The 16,640-nt window shown below is 41.0% G+C and overlaps 1 protein-coding gene across 1 annotated transcript in view; it reads left to right on the top strand.

Moving 5' to 3' along the window:
- The window catches only part of LOC148163279 (uncharacterized), a 46,872-nt gene that overhangs the window by 11,299 nt on the left and 18,933 nt on the right, over positions 1 to 16,640 (top strand). Inside the window, exons 2-4 of the mRNA XM_088027795.1 lie at positions 6,178 to 6,256; positions 8,836 to 8,962; positions 9,485 to 9,580. Of these exons, the coding sequence (XP_087883921.1) occupies positions 6,242 to 6,256; positions 8,836 to 8,962; positions 9,485 to 9,580 (238 nt within the window). The 5' untranslated portion in view covers positions 6,178 to 6,241. The remainder of the gene's footprint in view (positions 1 to 6,177; positions 6,257 to 8,835; positions 8,963 to 9,484; positions 9,581 to 16,640) is intronic.

Here is a 16,640-nt window from a genome sequence, read left to right as displayed (position 1 = left end):
GAGTTGGAAGAGGAGCACAGCGCTGCATATCAATAATATCAGAGCAAAAACGAGGAAAAAGAGGGTACCCCATGTGATGTCTCAGTCATTTTATCAGACATGGGCTTCCTACGTATTCATTGTGTACATAAAATATACATCTTATTTTCTATAAGTATTACTCTTTCTTGGTATAGCTGAATACAAGCACACAAGCTACAAAATGAAATGGATTATTGTATTTCACTTGTAATAATTTAAATGGGCATAACCTGCTACCCAACTTCTTGGCAGTGGATTCCACAACTGATAGAAACCCCAGTTCCACTCTGGACAGGATGAGTGTAAGAACAGTACTGGCTGTGAAATACCATGGGGATTTCTGGCCAAAATATGGGTGGATCATTTGAAGCAGAGATGGTCACTGCCTCTGACTACTAACCTGTGTCCCCACTAATTGGCAACAAGCATAGAGCCCAGAGCACATGACTACCCTAATCATGGGCTATGTGGAATGAGGGAGGTACCTGTGAGCTGTGAGTCAGCCCCTGGAAGATCCCATCTATAGGGGATCAAACCTATGTTGGGGTTATAACCTTGGGATACTAGTATGTTGTGCAACGACAGCACATGCCTTGCTGATCCTGCCTATTAGAATGTCCTGAAGGCTTCATCTCCAGCTTCTGCTCTGTCATGTGACATCTTAAAGCCATGTCTACACTGCTTCCATCATCTAATACCTGTCACCATCCACTGCCAATAATCTAGGCCTGAGGAAGATCAGTAATCTCTGTCATCCAACAGCATCTGCTTATCAGTAACACCCAAGAATTCAGTTAAATCATGAAGAAAAATAGGAATTCCTTGGTTCCAGGAGATTACCATATTTCCCAAGTCCACATGTCCATTACTTTTACTCATCAGATGACACCATGAGCAGCTGATTTGGCCTTTGGAGTGAGTACATGTTCCCTCCAGTTCCCTCACCACATTTCAAAAAGAGTTCTCCATGTATGCTTTTAATAGGTCCTTATCTTGGGGCCCCTAGGAGGTTCAGTCAGTTAGACGTCTTTCTTTGGCTCAGATCATAATCCCAGGATCCCGGGATCTAGCCTACTCCTTTCCCTCTGTTGCTCTCCCTGCTTGTACTGTCTCTTTCAATCTGTGAAATAAAAGTTTTTTAAAAAATAGTCTTGGTCACCTGGGTGGCTCAGTTGGTTGGGCATCTGCCTTTGGTTCGGGTCACGATCCTGGGATCCTGGATTCGATCCGGCGTTGAGCCCCCTACTCTGCTGGGAGCCTGCTTTTCCCTTTCCCTCTGCCACTCCCCCTGCTTGTGCTCTCTCTTGCTTCAGTCTCTCTCAAATAAAATCTTAAAAAAATAAAAAATAAGTCTTATCTTTCTTTCTAGAAGTGTAGATCATCATGTTTTACCTACGTTCACATTCCTCTCAGTGCTAAATGTCTGAATTTATACTGTGGCCCATTGTCCTTGTACCCCTCTAATCTGAATTAAGAGGTCAATGAGGACTCTCTAGCCACAACACATACAAAAACTTTCTCAGATGGATTTGTAGCTGGGAATGAAACTGAGGAATCAAGAGGAACTGGAGATCATTAAAAAATTAGACAAGTAGAATTTATCTTTCTATATTCAGAGACTCAGTTGTGCAACCTGGAAATAGGTATCCTTTCTCCACATGCAGAATTCATGCCAATTCTTCTTCCTGTAATCTTTCTCTCTCTTGCCTTGTCTCATATTAGAATATTTTCCTCCTACTTAAGGGATATCTGTCACACATCCAGTACTGCCATGTGTGTATAATCACTTCATTTAAAACATCAAAGGAACCCCTCCATTATGACATGGGGCTCAATCCTTTATTAGGTTCCATGGGTGGAGTGCTCAGGAATTCCTGGGTAAGTCCGGGATTGAGCCACTGAAACTTAAACAGATTTAGGTAAACTCTGTGGGTATCTTCTCTATAGGGTACACAAGGGGAATTTCTAGGATGCCAGGGGAGGTGGTGGTTCAGAAGGGCAGTGGTTGAGGTGTCCTATCAGAAGTTACCTTTTTTAAAAAATATTTTATTTATTTGACAGACAGCGAGAGAGGGAACACAAGCAGGGGGAGTGGGAGAGGGAGAAGCAGGCTCCCCCTGAGCAGGGAGCCCGATGCGGGGCTCGATCCCAGGACCCTGGGATCATGACCTGAGCTGAAGGCAGATGCTTAACGACTAAGCCACCCAGGCGCCCCTATCAGAAGTTATATTAATGTGTGCCTCTGTAGGGTGTTGTTTAGAGAATGCACTAGTGAGAGGGGCTGGTGTCAGTTCAAGTCCCCTGCCAACCAACTGAGTACACAAAATGGCTGCCAAGTAGCACCATCATGGAGAAGTTTGCCTACAGTCCGCCTATAAAATCTACAATATATCCATGTTGATGTCCCAGGAGTTAAAAGGAGGAGAAAATGACGCAATAGATAAACTCTCGGAAATATAACCACACATTATTTAAAGTCTGAGGCCACAGAGAAAATGGATCACTAGTTATATTACATCGTTATCAAATGGGTGGTAGATACCATTTGTTGTCTACATTCTTAAATAAGGTGAAGTAGGTTAATATTGGTGGCAGGATAATACATCATTCGTTACCTATCACTGTTAACACATTAAAAACCAATATGTTCTATTATTAAAATATCTTAGGATCACACATAGACTAAGTTATGCATTTCAAATCCACTGTATGATCCTTGTTGAAAATACAGATTACAATCATTCAAGAAACATTCTTGTTCTGATATAATGACCTAGGAGTCATAATTTCAATAATTTTCAGGCCTGAAGTAATTGTTAAGAAACGTTGATGTACAATCCTATGCCCCGTTAGGGAGACGTTAGCTATCCTCTACTGATATCTGGGAAGGTTTCTTCATTTCAACCACAGCAACTAATATTCTGTACGTCTGTCTATTGCTATTATAAAGATACGTCAGTATTTTAATGGCTTGCCACCACTTTTTTTTTTACTTTTTTAAGATTTTAATTCCAGTTAACAAAAAGTGTTATATTTGTTTCAGCGGTACAATATAATGGTTAAACAATTCCATACATTATCAAGTGGTTATCACAACAAGTGCAGTCCTTCATTCCCAAAACCTATTTAAGCCTTCTCCCCACCCACCTTCCCTCTGGTAACCATTGGTTTGTTTTTTATTAAGAGTCTGTTTCTTGATTTCTCTCTCTCTCTGTCTCCACTTAAGAATTGATTAAATTCCTCATGGAGAGGTAGACTATGGTCACACTAAAGAGTCTTCTCATTGCTCATTATAATAATATTCTAAGTGTTTTCTCTTTTGCTTTGTTCTCTCCTATTGCTGAGATGTGTACAAGCAGTTCCTGACTCCTTTACCCAGCCTACAGATCATACTGACTACTCAAAACAGATTCACCGCGGTGTCCCCTCTGGACTCTATAACAATGGCCTTCTGTAATAGTTACACGTAGGGACAGATAGAGACCAATTTCAGTGCATGGGACATCTCTACAATCCCTGTCACCTTGAAGAAGTTACAGAATATGAGCCCTTCACCCTTCAACAACCTTAATGATTTAAGAACTGATAATTGGTCAGGGATAAGGTGATGAGGGAAAGAAACAGAAAAATGTTCACCTTTAACTAAAGGTTGACCTATAGCCTGCATAATTTTGATAAGGATTGAATATGTGCTGGTGGGTACATTCTTACAGGGTCTCATGACTGCATAGTTAATATCAAACTGAATGATAAACACCAGAGTAATTTTGCAAAATTGGAAATGAATATGAGCTTTAATCAGTTCGGTAGAAGTCTTGTCCAAAAACCAACTCCATGGTTTCAGCCTGGCCCAAGATTTTTTAAGGGAACTTGAGGCCAGTAATTGGTAAAAGAGGAGAATGGTATAGTCTCTTAACACTTCTTGGTGCCTCTGCAGACTCAGTGGTGTCAGCTACAGACGTTATTGTGGTTCTTGGAGGGGATGCATTGGTGCCCCAGGGGAGGTTATGCAAGAGGATTCTGCTCCAAGTCTTTCTAGGAAACAAAGCATGACCTATAGATACACAAAGAGGTTTGGTTTATCAATCACACAGGCTAAAGGTACATGCTAAAATTTAAAGACTACTAAATTGGGCAAAGGGGCACGGGCAGGGCTTCTATGTAACTTAAAAAAAAGGTCCCCTAGGTTTATTCTGTTGCTGCAAATGGAAGGATTTCCTTCTTTTGTGAGGTTGCTTATATACGAAGAATGAATTAGATGGCAGAACTCTATCAGTAGTATCAGACATTAACTTTTTATATTATGAAGAGTTGCCTGCCTGGTGTTGCAAACTATCGTTTGACAAAATTTGCTCTTTCCTTTTTTCCTGTGAATATGCTTACCCCCTTTTGAAATTCTAAATTCTTAGAAATTATTTTTTTTTTTCCTCTTGTGACTCTGTCTTACATCAGTTTAATTATTAGACCGGCCAAAGAACTGAGAACAGATGAGGGAAATGTTTTCCTCTCCTACACATTCATTCTGTTGTCCAGAACTGGCCTCCGTGCTTCAGAGCCAAACTTGAAGACAGAGTTGGGGGGTCAAGAAGAACAGTAGCTTTATAGTTTTGCTGGACAGAGGAGGCTGGTGGAAGTTGAGGCCTTCAGAAGAACGAGCTCACCCGGTAGCAGGGGCTGAGGGTTTTGTAGGGTTATACAGGATCTGGCCTGTTTGAACAGGAATTGTGTCTGCGCTGCCAGCCTTGTTCAGGCTTTCCGAGTGGTCCTGGATTCCTGAAAACAGAAAACAAAGGCTAAGAAGCGGGGAGGGGGTAGTTTGGGGAACAGAGGGGAAAAAGATACTTTATACCCTCAAGCCTCACTGCTGTTTCAATGCAGCCATTTGATTTTTGTTCAACTTCTCTCAAGCGGTTTCAGTTTGAGTCACCAGGGCAACTGAAGTAAGAGCACTTCAAATTTTAAGTCTGAAACCACTCATTATTTTCTAGAATTCCAAAAATAAAGAAGAATAACAGCATTTTAGTGGAAATTTTGAGGAATTAGAATTCTCATATATTGCTGATGGGGAAGTAAAAAGTACATTCATTTTGGAAAACTGTTTTGCAATTACTTATGAAAACATTTACCTACCGAGGGGGAGCATGTTCTTAGCACAAAATATGTCTCTCTGTTTAAGGGTTATTCTAAGCCGGCTAGTGTGTGTGTGTGTTTCGGGGGGGGGGAGGTGGTTTGAGGTAGAGAAAGCGTGAGTGAGCATGCGCGCGCGAGCGGGGAAGGGGGAAGGGGGAAGGGGGGGCGCAGTGACAGAATCTTAAGCAGGCTCCTTGCTCAGTGGATGCTGACCTCATGACACTGAGATCGCGACCTGAGGTGAATTCAGGAGTCACATGCTCAGCCTCCTGAGCCGCCCCTGCGCCCCTCCACTTGTTATTTTAAAGAAACGGCAGACAAAGGAAAACCCCTGAAACCCAGTATGTTTACTTTTGTAAGAGATACTTGCATTTATAAGGGAAAGCTCCATTTGTAAGGGTGCCTCCCTCTGTGTAGCAGAAAGAGGGAGAATGTATAAATCTCCAGAAACTCTGATGAGTGGGAAAAGCATCGATTTAAATCTGGTTAGCAACCACAGCCTTGGATACTGCGCTTTGCCTGGTCACCTCCCCAAGTGCTTCCCAAAGGGATAACAGCGTGAAGTTCCCAAAATGATCCTTGCTGGTGCCCTCCCCTCAGATTCTGTCAACTGGTGAAAACAGCAGTGTTGTGTTAATTAAGGGCTCAAGGTGATTCTATGTGAGGCCAGGGTTAAGCACAAGGGCTTTCCGTTATTTTATGAGAATTGAGAGCGGGGTTTGCCTCAAGAAGAGGAAACAGGGTCTCTGCTACATGAGTCCGGGAGGGTCAGGTCCCTGGAGCACAGGGTTCCTAGGCTGTAGCTGAATTTGTGGGCATCTGTGGGAGGGGAGGCCCCCTGGAAGCAGAGGAGGAAAAGTCAGGGATTGGTCTCCAAGTAGGAGCTCGTGGTTTCTGAAAGGCTCCTGACACAAAGGACTAGGAAGTTGGGCCTTTTCTGCATTTCAAAGTCCTGCCTTCAGGCCGAGCAGTTTAGAGGTGCAGAGGCTCTGTTGGTGGCTTTAAAGGCATTTTCTCCTGATGCAGCTGTGATTTCTCCATGAATCTCTTCTGACAAAGAAATCTAGAGGACAAGGTGAAAGAAGAAGAAATGGCCAGTTCTCAGGTAAGCCTTGCATCTGAGGTCAGAGGCCTTGTCATCTTTTTCTCCTGAAATTCCTTGCATTTAGAAATTGCAAATGTTGATTCCTGTATTTCTGATAATTCCGCTTTATGTTTTCACCTAATTTTTGAAACCTTTTCAAAAATGATACTGAAAGTTAAGTCTTTAGAACAATTCTTCCCTATCTCCCAGAGCCTTCTCTCCCTTCTCCCCAACCTGGCTTCCAATAGTCCATCAACAATTGTCACTTTGAATTAAAGTCCTGCAAGTACTGAAAATATTCCCTTTGTGGCTGATTCACAGGGGAAGTCTTTGAGTTCCAGATTCCTGTTGCTGATGGGGTCGGGTCCTGGGATATCAGTAAAGGAAAGCAGTTCTTATTTAGGTCCCATCTGGATGCTTTTTCAGCTTTCTGTAGACCAGGAGTCAGAAAATGCATAAATCAACATGATGGATAGGAGGCTCAGAAGAACTGGGAAAGTTCTCAGGGGAGAAAGAGGTGGGGTGGAGGGGAAGGGGGGCGGATTCATGTTCTTTAGATTGTGAAAAAAATACTTAAAATATAATAGATATTACAGGACTTGGAAACTGTGTGATTGAACTTTGTATAAATGCACTGTATTCTCATAATTCAGTTTATATTCTGATTTAATGTTTGATGACCACAAGAACATACCAGTAATAATAGGTCCTTTGGTGTGCTTTAGGCACTGGTATCAATTTGTTTCCTTAGAGCTCATGTTACCTTCTTTTTTTTAAGATTTTATTTATTTGAGAGAGAGAGAGAGAGAGAGACCAGAGAGCACGAGCAGGGAGGAGGGGCAGAGGGAGAAGCAGGCTCCCCGCTTAGCAGGGACCTGGATTCGGCGCGTAATCCCGGGAGCCTGGGATCGTGTCCTGAGTGGAAGACAGATGCTTAACTAACTGAGCCACCCAAGGGCCCTCATGTTACCTTCTTTTACTTGGGCTGGTCCACTCTGACAGATTTCTCCCCTATAAAGTTCATATTTTCTCCCTTAGTATTCATAAGTGTTGGGGCGCCTGGGTGGCTCAGTCGTTAAGCGTCTGCCTTCGGCTCAGGTCATGATCCCAGGGTCCTGGGATCGAGCCCCGCATCGGGCTCCCTGCTCCGCGGGAAGCCTGCTTCTCCCTCTCCCACTCCCCCTGCTTGTGTTCCCTCTCTCGCTGTGTCTCTCTCTGTCAAAGAAATAAATAAAATCTTTAAAAAAAAAATCATAAGTATCTTAGATGGATTTACTGAGCCATGTGCAGAAACCATCACATTTAAAGTGGAAACTTCTTTCTTCTGAATTTCTCTTGCTTCTAGTTTCTGTTGAGGAGAACAAAGGTAAAAGAAATGTAGATAAACTGAAATTCAACTTCCAGACCCTTGGTAAATACTTGAGACTGGCAGAGTATGACATTCCATCAGGAATTCACAACTGCCTTAATGTTAATGTTTCGCTAGAGGCAAAAAGCAACCAGCTTGACAATAGCCAGACCTCCAGGATCCTGTAAGTCCTCTTTAACATATGAAAATCCCTGCAGAAACTTCCTTTATTTCTGCCCCCCAACTTAAAACTATTTTATCAATGGCTTCTCGCAAGGACAGTGTAGGTCTTTCTGCCCAGGGGTCCTGTCCCTGGACTTTAATAAAAACAGCTTTTTGCACCAAAAACGTCTCAAGAATACTTTCTTGACCCTTCACATCACTTTCCACTGGACAATGAAGGCTCTCACCTTTGTGTAGCAGAGATAATGATTTTCTAGGACTGGAGGTTCTAAGACCTCCATCTTGTAGGTTTTTATTTTACTGCACACTTAGGTCACAGAGCTACCGTTTTATTTACCTCTTTGTATTTTCAGAAAAGAACAAAAACAAAAAAAACAAGAACCACTTACTTAACATGTTTGAGTGTCTTAAAATCCCGAAATATAATAGAGTCACAGATAGAAATTATACCAGGTAGGCTTGTGACGCAAAGGAAACTTGATTTGTGGCCAATAAGGAGATCACAGAGAATAGCTTCCAAAGCAGAGACTCCCAGAGCCAGGGAGAATGGTTTCCTTTTATTTAGGGTTCAGGTGGAAATTTAAAAAGAGGGGCTTCATCATCTTGTGTAGAGCTGGGCATAAGGTCATAAAGGTACCTGAAGACAACACTTCCATACATACTTTGTATGTTATGTAAGTGAGGTTTGTGCTTATCCTAGGACGGAGATTTTCATATTACAATGAGGTAAAAGTACCATGGGTTACTCTTTGGTCCATCTACACAGGTGAGTCAAGGGTTAAGCTCAACCTGGGCTGGCCCAGTTTCATCCTTTGGGCCGTCATTACCTCTAGTTGGATAGTTTCTGTTCCTTGACAGGAGACTAGACCATGGGGTCTTTGCCTGGAGTAAAAGATAAGGTGAATAGAAGAGGTTAAGTAAAATGTGGGACAGAGGTCGGAGGGTACAAGCAGGTAACTGGGGAAGGTCAGGTCTTGGGTCTAGCTGGTGACACTAACTCCCTCTTTCGTCTTAGGGACCATTGTGAACTCTGCCAATGGCCACTCGGTAACTGTGGTGTTTATTGCAGGGACTGCTGACATTCAGGGATGTGGCCATAGAGTTCTCTCAGGAGGAGTGGGGATGCCTGAACCACACTCAGCGGGAACTGTACAGGGATGTGATGTTAGAGAACTACGGACACCTCCTCTTCCTGGGTGAGACTAACTCCTTCCAGATTTCCCAAACCACACTCAGGGTTTTGCTCCTTCCTTTGAAGACTGTCTATTAGAAGATTCCTCTTTGAATGTTGAGAATTCAGATCCAGGCCATAAGGGAAATAAGTAGGGGTTTGTAGATGTAGAGAAAAATCTTCGTGGTGTTTCCTTTTCAGCTTTAGCTTCCGTTTCTTAAGAGAACATCATCACTAAACCGCCCCCCCCCCGTCAAAAAAAGAGAACATCATCACTTCTGTAGATAAGTGCCAGTTGTAAACAGTGAGTGGCAAAAAAATGGTACTGCCTACATCTTAAACTGAAATTTTAAGTCCTTATTATTGTATTGATAGTCCTTGAAAGGGGAGGTCATGATGTGAAAATCTGAAAATTCTCCTACATGTTTAACGGGGCTGTTGGTCAACAGTGTTTGGGAAATCATTTTCTAGAATTCTACAATGTCCTCTAGTGGATTGAAAGTTAGAATCTCCAGCAGTACTACTATTCATTTTTTCCAATAAACAGGTCTTATTGTGTGGAAGCCAGACCTGGTCATCTTTTTGGAGCAAGAGAAGCAGCTCTGGGATGTGAAGAGAAAGGAGACAGTAGCCTTCCATCCAGGTAGGTGGGAATGAATGAAGCAGATGACAGAGGTGAGGTCCAAATGTGAAGGAGGAAGACAGACCTTAAAATGTGGTTCAAGTAGCTCTCCTTGAATGGGAATTAGTTTTGGAAGCATAGTTGCATTTCTACCCCTCTCACAGAGGGACATCCGCTATCCAACATTATCAAGCTCTTACATTTTCTAAGGATTCTCCTTCCGCTCCAGTGATGGTCCGTCACATCCGCAGGGAGGGCCAGGGCACTCTCCTGGGAGTGGGGGGGCCTCCATAATCTGAGAGCTTCTCCACAGCTGTGAGGGCCCTGGGAAAATCATCCTATTTCTGAGGAACTCTATGCTAAGTCCTTTTTAAGTTCTGTTTTTCATCATGGGAGAAGTGTGTCAGGGTGGTTGTAAGCACATTGTGGTTTGGTGCAGAAATCCTGGGAACACTGGAGACAAATATCACATGTTTTCTGGTTTATGTTTTCCTATATTATGGTGGCTTTAATCTTAATTGTACAAAATTGAGAATCAGTAATTTAATCAGGTAACAAAATACCTCCCTAGAATGAGAAAATCTAATCCTTTATTTCACTTAAAAGTTCATTTTTCTTTGTATTAAATATTATTAGAAATTTCCACCCTATGTGTCCCATTCCTCAGTGGTGAAATAATTAAAGGTATCTGTTTCCTGGAATTCCTACCTAAATAATGCCATAGGGGAGCTAGAATATTTAGAATTCAGAATTTTCAGCTTGTAATAAAGTCTCAGTTGTTACTTTATTAATAATTGAATCATTTTATAATTTTGCATGGTATGAAGTTGCTGTGACTTTGCCATGTGTGTTCTCACCTTCTTATTAGTTATACATGATATTCATCTTTGATTTTTTTTATATCAAAAGTGGTGATATGACATGAGCATTTGCTTATAGAAAGTAAGGGAATCAGTAAAATTCCCATATTAAAAAAAAAAGTTTTGCTTATAAATTTAATTTTACATCTGGAAAAATTAACCATTAGGCTTTTCTTCTACTTTCCTCAGAACGTATCTGAATTTAATCCCAAATATTTATTTTTTACAGAGTCATTGCTGGCATATTTTAAAATTATGATGGTATTTCTTTATTTCAAAATGAAGGGTTTTTTGGGGGGTACTTGATTCTTATTTTTCTCTCTTTTTTAAAGATATATTTATGAGGCAGAGAGAGAGAGTGCATGAGCTCTTTCGGGGTGAGGGGCAGAGGGAGAGGGAGAGGGAGAAGGAAAGGGAGAGAATCCCAAGCAGACTACCTGCTGAGCGTGGACACCGTTGAGGGACTCTGTTCCACGACGCTGAGATCATGACCTGAGCCAAAATCAAGAGTCAGATGCTGAACCAACTGAGCCATGCAGGTGCCCCACGGTGCTTGGTTCTAAAGGAGGCCTTATGTTCTGTGTACAGGAGGGATATATTAATGATAATACATTTTCCAATGTCTTTTAAGTGCTTATTCATAAAATTTTCCATTAGAACTTCTCATGGTAGATTTTAATATATATTCTTTACTATTTTACTATCAATAAATGCATGCCAATAATTTAGAATGCTTAGTTTTCATGGGTACACAGTCTCATTTTAAAGTTATAGTTCTATAAAAGGTTTCCTTTTAAAAAAATTCATTTTTTCCCTAAAGATTTTATTAGGGAGAAAGCACGCAGAAGTGGGTCGGGGGAGTGGGGCAGAGGGAGAGAGGCAAGCATACTTCCCACTGAGCAGGGATCTCACACTGGGCTCCACCCCAGGACCCCGAGATCATGAGCTGAGTTGAAGTTAAACGCTAAACAGCCTGACCCACCCAGGCACCCCAAAAGTCATCTGTATGTGGAATTCTTCGGGTTAAATTTTGTCTTATTCTGGTTTTATAATTCCATAATAATGTGCTTCCTTTTGTATGGGACCTTTCACAACATTATTTCGTTACTGTGTATTTTATTATAGGATGACAATTTTTACCTCAGTAGATTTCAGGACAGTGTGAATTTAACTCAAGTATCAATCAGCTCTTTAGCCTCTCCAGTGTTTGAACAAATGCTCACCTTTTGTCTGAGCCGCCACCATAATGCGTCCAAAGGGTGCTCTCATTCCTTCTGCCTCTATGGCATACATGACAGAAACAGTTTCCTCAGGCAGCATCTGCACAGCCAGATCATTGAGCATACAGGTCACTCATTTGATCCTCTCTGAGGAGAGGTAAGAGTTTTCTCACACTGTTTCTGTCAAGTGTCAGGGAGGGTGAGCCGCTGTTGTGGGCAAGTGTCACAAACGTTTCTTGTCTCTTCAATGAGCCTCTTCTTCCTTTGCACTTCTCTGGGGGTGCTGTGTTCTAAGTGGCTTCTGAAGCACTCTAAAAGGTAATTTGGTCCATTTTTGTCTCCATGGAGGAGCAAAGTCCTGGTGCTTCCTATTTCTGCATTCTGTTGATGTGCAATGATTAGTATTAAGTTTGCACATTAGCATTTTAATATATATGCATGTGAGTATAGTGAGTGTGATAACTTATTTTGTATCTTTTAGTTGTGTCTTTCCATAATACCCAAAGGCCTGTTGGCAAAGACAGGGAAAGAAGATTCACTTTTTTTTAGAGTGATATAAAATGTTGAAGCAGTGGCCCTGAGTATTTATACTTAATAAATGACTGGGAAGGTGACAGAGGGTAGTGAAGGGCAGGCAGGAAGGGTGTTATGTTGGGTATAACCCAAGTGGGACAGTTACCATAATGAAACCCTTCCCACCAGAAGAGATGAGGCATAGAACACATTCAGGGAAAACCCCCACTGTAAGTCAGTTATGTTTGCAGTACAATGTCTTTGAACCCGGGGAATATAATGCATTTTTTCAACATACATATTCTCTGGAATATGAAAATTCCGGAAAGTCACCTAGTCTGTGCTGAAAGTTTCATTCAAACCATTTCAAATATGACATTCGTTTAATCATCCACTGATGCATTTCTGAATGTTAGACATTTAAAAATATACAAATTCCAAATGTGATTGATTTGAGAAGTCCTTTTCAGAGGGTTCATTCTCCCGCCGACACATAATCCTTCCTTGTGGCACACTCTCTAAATTTGATCAACAGAGGAGAGTCTTTATCCAAACATCACTGTGGAATACTTAACCACAGAGTACTTAATTTGGAGCAAGTTTTCATGTGTCGTGAACTTAGGAGGGCCTTTTGTGAGGACTGTATTTTCCATAATTACCATGTTGTTTATAAAGGAGACAAAACTTGCCAATAGAATGAATCTGGGGAAAATGTCAATCAAGGGTCAAATCCTAATAAACATCAGAGAATACAGTTTCCAGAGAACCAATATTAGAATAATAAATGTGGGAAAGTCTTTTATGAAAGCTCAAATCTTATTGTATATTACTGTATCTTTACTGACGTGAAGACTGAAAAAGGTAGTAAGTGTGGCAAACCTTTTAACTAGTCTTCGAGACTCAGTAGCAGACATTTCGTAATGGGAAGAAATATTACAAATGTAAACAATGTGGTAAAGACCTTAACTGCCACTCAAAACTTATCAGTATGAGGTAAAATACAGTGGGGAGAATGCCGACAAATGTAAAAAAAAAAAAAAAAGTGACAAAGTCTTTAAGCAGAACTACAAACTTGCTGAATATCAGAGAGTGTGTCATGTATGAAACCCTACAAATGTAAGAAATGTGATAAAGCATTTCATTCATAATCAAAAGTATTCAACAGGAGATAATACATCCTGGGGCGATACCTTAAAATTGTCAAGAATAGTGGTAACGTCTTTACCTGGAACTGAACCCTTACTCAATATCAGATAAAGCATACTAGATAGAAACCTTTGTGTAATGGCTGATGAATGACCTTTGTTTTTAATATACAGTATGGAAAGAAAGAGTCTTTATAAAGGATAAAAATAGTAAAGATGTAAACAATTGGCTAAGTATGTGCAATAGAAAGGCAAATCTAAATAAAATCAGAGAATTAATAACAATAAGTTGTTAATAAGTCAGTGCCATTTTCAGACATGACTCTAAATCCGAGTATTTATTACAGAGAAAAATCCAAATTTAAATGACCTAGATCAATCACAGTTTAGCCTTGGACAGGGCAGGCATGAGGGGCACCAACCCCCTCCAGAACTGAAAATCCGTGTGTAATTTTTGAGTCCCCAAAACTTAAAACCATTCCTACTTTACCATGGAAATACCGTATTGTTGAAACCTTACCTAGAACATTAACAGTTAATCATCCCCCTCTTTTTATGTTGTCTGTATTCTATACAGTATTTTTATAATAAAGTAAGGTGGAGAAAAAATATTAAGGAATGTGTAACGAAGAGAAAACATGTTTATAGTACTACATGATATTTACAAAAAAGAAAAAAAATCTTTGTATAAGTAGACCCATGCTGTTTAAACCCATGTTATTCAATGGTCAACTGTATTTGTTAATAAACCTGAAAGGATCAAGGGGGGATGGATGTCTGGAGAGGGAGAATTAATTTCACTGTGTCTCTTTTTTTCTTTTGACCATATTTGAGTTATTTTCAATAGCAAATATTAATTTTACTCTGAAATAATCTCATGCTAAGCCTTTATTGCTTGTGTGCATGTAAAATAATATTGTTGCTGTCTCAGAGGCTCTTGTATGATAGTGAATTCATACCTACTTTTCCATGTGAGATTAAAGACACAATAAGCGTTTGCCTTTGGCTCAGGTCATCACCTCGGGGTCCTAGGGTCCAGCCCCATATCGCATCTGGCTCCCTGCTCAGGGGAGAGTCTGTTTCTCCTTCTCTCTCTGCCCACCCCCCCACCTCATGCTCTCTCTCTCTCTCTCTCTCTCTCTCTCTCTCTCTCTCTCGCACGGGTGCGCTTGCATGTGCACTCTCTCTCACAAGTATATAAATAAAATCTTTAAAAAAAATAAAGACACGGGCGCCTGGGTGGCTCAGATGGTTAAGCGTCTGCCTTCGGCTCGGGTCATGATCCCAGGGTCCTGGGATCGAGTCCCGCATCGGGCTCCCTGCTCCTTGGGAGCCTGCTTCTCCCTCTGCCTCTCTCTCTCTCTCTCTCTCTCTCTCTCTCATGAATAAATAAATAAAATCTTTAAAAAAAAAAAAAAAGACACTGTAACGTACAACGTGTGACGAAAGTCCACATGGAAATGCTGTTTGTGGTTGCGTATAAGAGTCATAATAAGCCACAGTGAAGTAAGTATTCAGGGCATTATTATCTGCATTAAAGTAAAACAAACATTCTAAATTTTAAATAGTTTTGCCAGTTGCTATTTAGGAGAATATGGTGGTACTTTATTTAAAGCCTGGATGTATGTTCACAATAGAAGTTGATACAAGTCAAGAACGTCAGTTTTAAGGTTGAAATAAATTTTCATAGATATCTAGGAAAGTATATCTAACATTTTCATAAAAAGGTGGAAAATTATTGTAAATCCACATTCACTCGATAAGTAGCCTCAGTTTGAAAAGCATGGAAAACCCAACTCACAGAGCATTATGTCAGAGGAACAAGAATGGTTCTTGAATGATGTAATGGGTACCTTGACCAAGGATCGTACAGTGATTTTTCAAGGGTGTGTTTAGGGTGTGTTTGGACTTAGTATATTTTAAAATAATAACACTGAATGGATTTTAATGTGTTAACGATGTGTAATAAATAAAGTGTGATCCTTCACCAACCTTAGCCTGCCCCAATTTCATCAAGATTGCAGGTAAACAGACAGTAACACAAAGTACACTTGACCCTTGGACAACATGGGTTTAAACTGTGTGGGTCCCGTTATAGTCAGATTTATTTATAGTACAGTGCCGTAAATGTATTTTCTCTTCTTTCTGATTTTCTTTTTTTTTTTTTTAAGATTTTATTTATTTATTTGACAGAGAGAGACACAGCGAGAGAGGGAACACAAGCAGTGGGAGAGGGAGAAGCAGGCTTCCCGCCGAGCAGGGAGCCCAATGCCCGGCTCGATCCCAGGACTCTGGGATCATGACCTGAGCCAAAGGCAGACACTTAACCGACTGAGCCACCCAGGCGCCCCTTCCTTCTGATTTTCTTAACATTTTCTTTTCTTGAGCTTTCTTTATTGTAGGAACACCATATATAACACTTATAATATGTAGGTTATATATTAATTTACTGTTTTTGATAAGGTTTCTTGGCTACAGTAGACTATTTTTAAGATTTTTTTTTTTTTGAAGATTTTGTTTATTTGACAGAGAGAGAGTGAGAGCAGGAACACAAGCAGAGGGAGTGGGAGAGGGAGGAGCAGGCTTCCCGCCGAGCAGGGAGCCTGATGTGGGGATCGATCCCAGGACCCTGGGATCACGACCTGAGCTGAAGGCAGGCACTTAACAACTGAGCCACCCAGGTGCCCCTATTTTTAAGAGTTTATTCGTTTATTTGACAGAGAGAGACACAGCGAGAGAGGGAACACAAGCAGGGGGAGTGGGAGAGGGAGAAGCAGGCTTCCCAAGGAGCAGGGAGCCCGATGCGGGGCTCAATCCCAGATCGCTGGGATCATGACCTAAGCCGAAGGCAGACACTTAACGACTGAGCCACCCAGGCTCCCCAACAGTAGGCTATTTAAATAAAGTGTTGGGGAGTCAAAGTTATAGACAGATTTTCAACTGCACGGGTTGTGGGTACACCGAACCCCTGCATTATTGAAGGGGCACTTGTACTCTCACATCACTAGTGATGATATCACTAATAATCTTTTTTCCCAATGGCCCTAAATCTCAAATTATTTGAAATTAATTTTCCCCACATTTATTTTTATAACTTTTTTTTTTTTAGTTTTATTTTATTATGTTATGGATTGTGTAAGACTTTTCTTCCTTTTTGTAACTGCTAGGACATTATGGTGTTTTTAATAAGGATGATATAGAAGTATTATTGAGTGTGTAGGTAAACAAATGTGTGATCTTACTGACTTGTATTCCAATTTGTGTTAACTAGACTGCCTGCAGGGATTTTGAACTGACTCTGGCTACGCCTAATAGCAAATACCCTAGATAACAGCCCCCACAG

This window comes from Eumetopias jubatus, unplaced genomic scaffold (assembly GCF_037043125.1).
Source record: "Eumetopias jubatus isolate StellerSeaLion01/CBP00866 unplaced genomic scaffold, mEumJub1_p1.0 scaffold_10, whole genome shotgun sequence".
NCBI classification, from domain to species: Eukaryota; Metazoa; Chordata; class Mammalia; order Carnivora; family Otariidae; genus Eumetopias; species Eumetopias jubatus.
The sequence above is the reverse complement of the archived record's forward strand: the minus strand, read 5'-3'. Positions and strand labels throughout refer to the sequence as shown.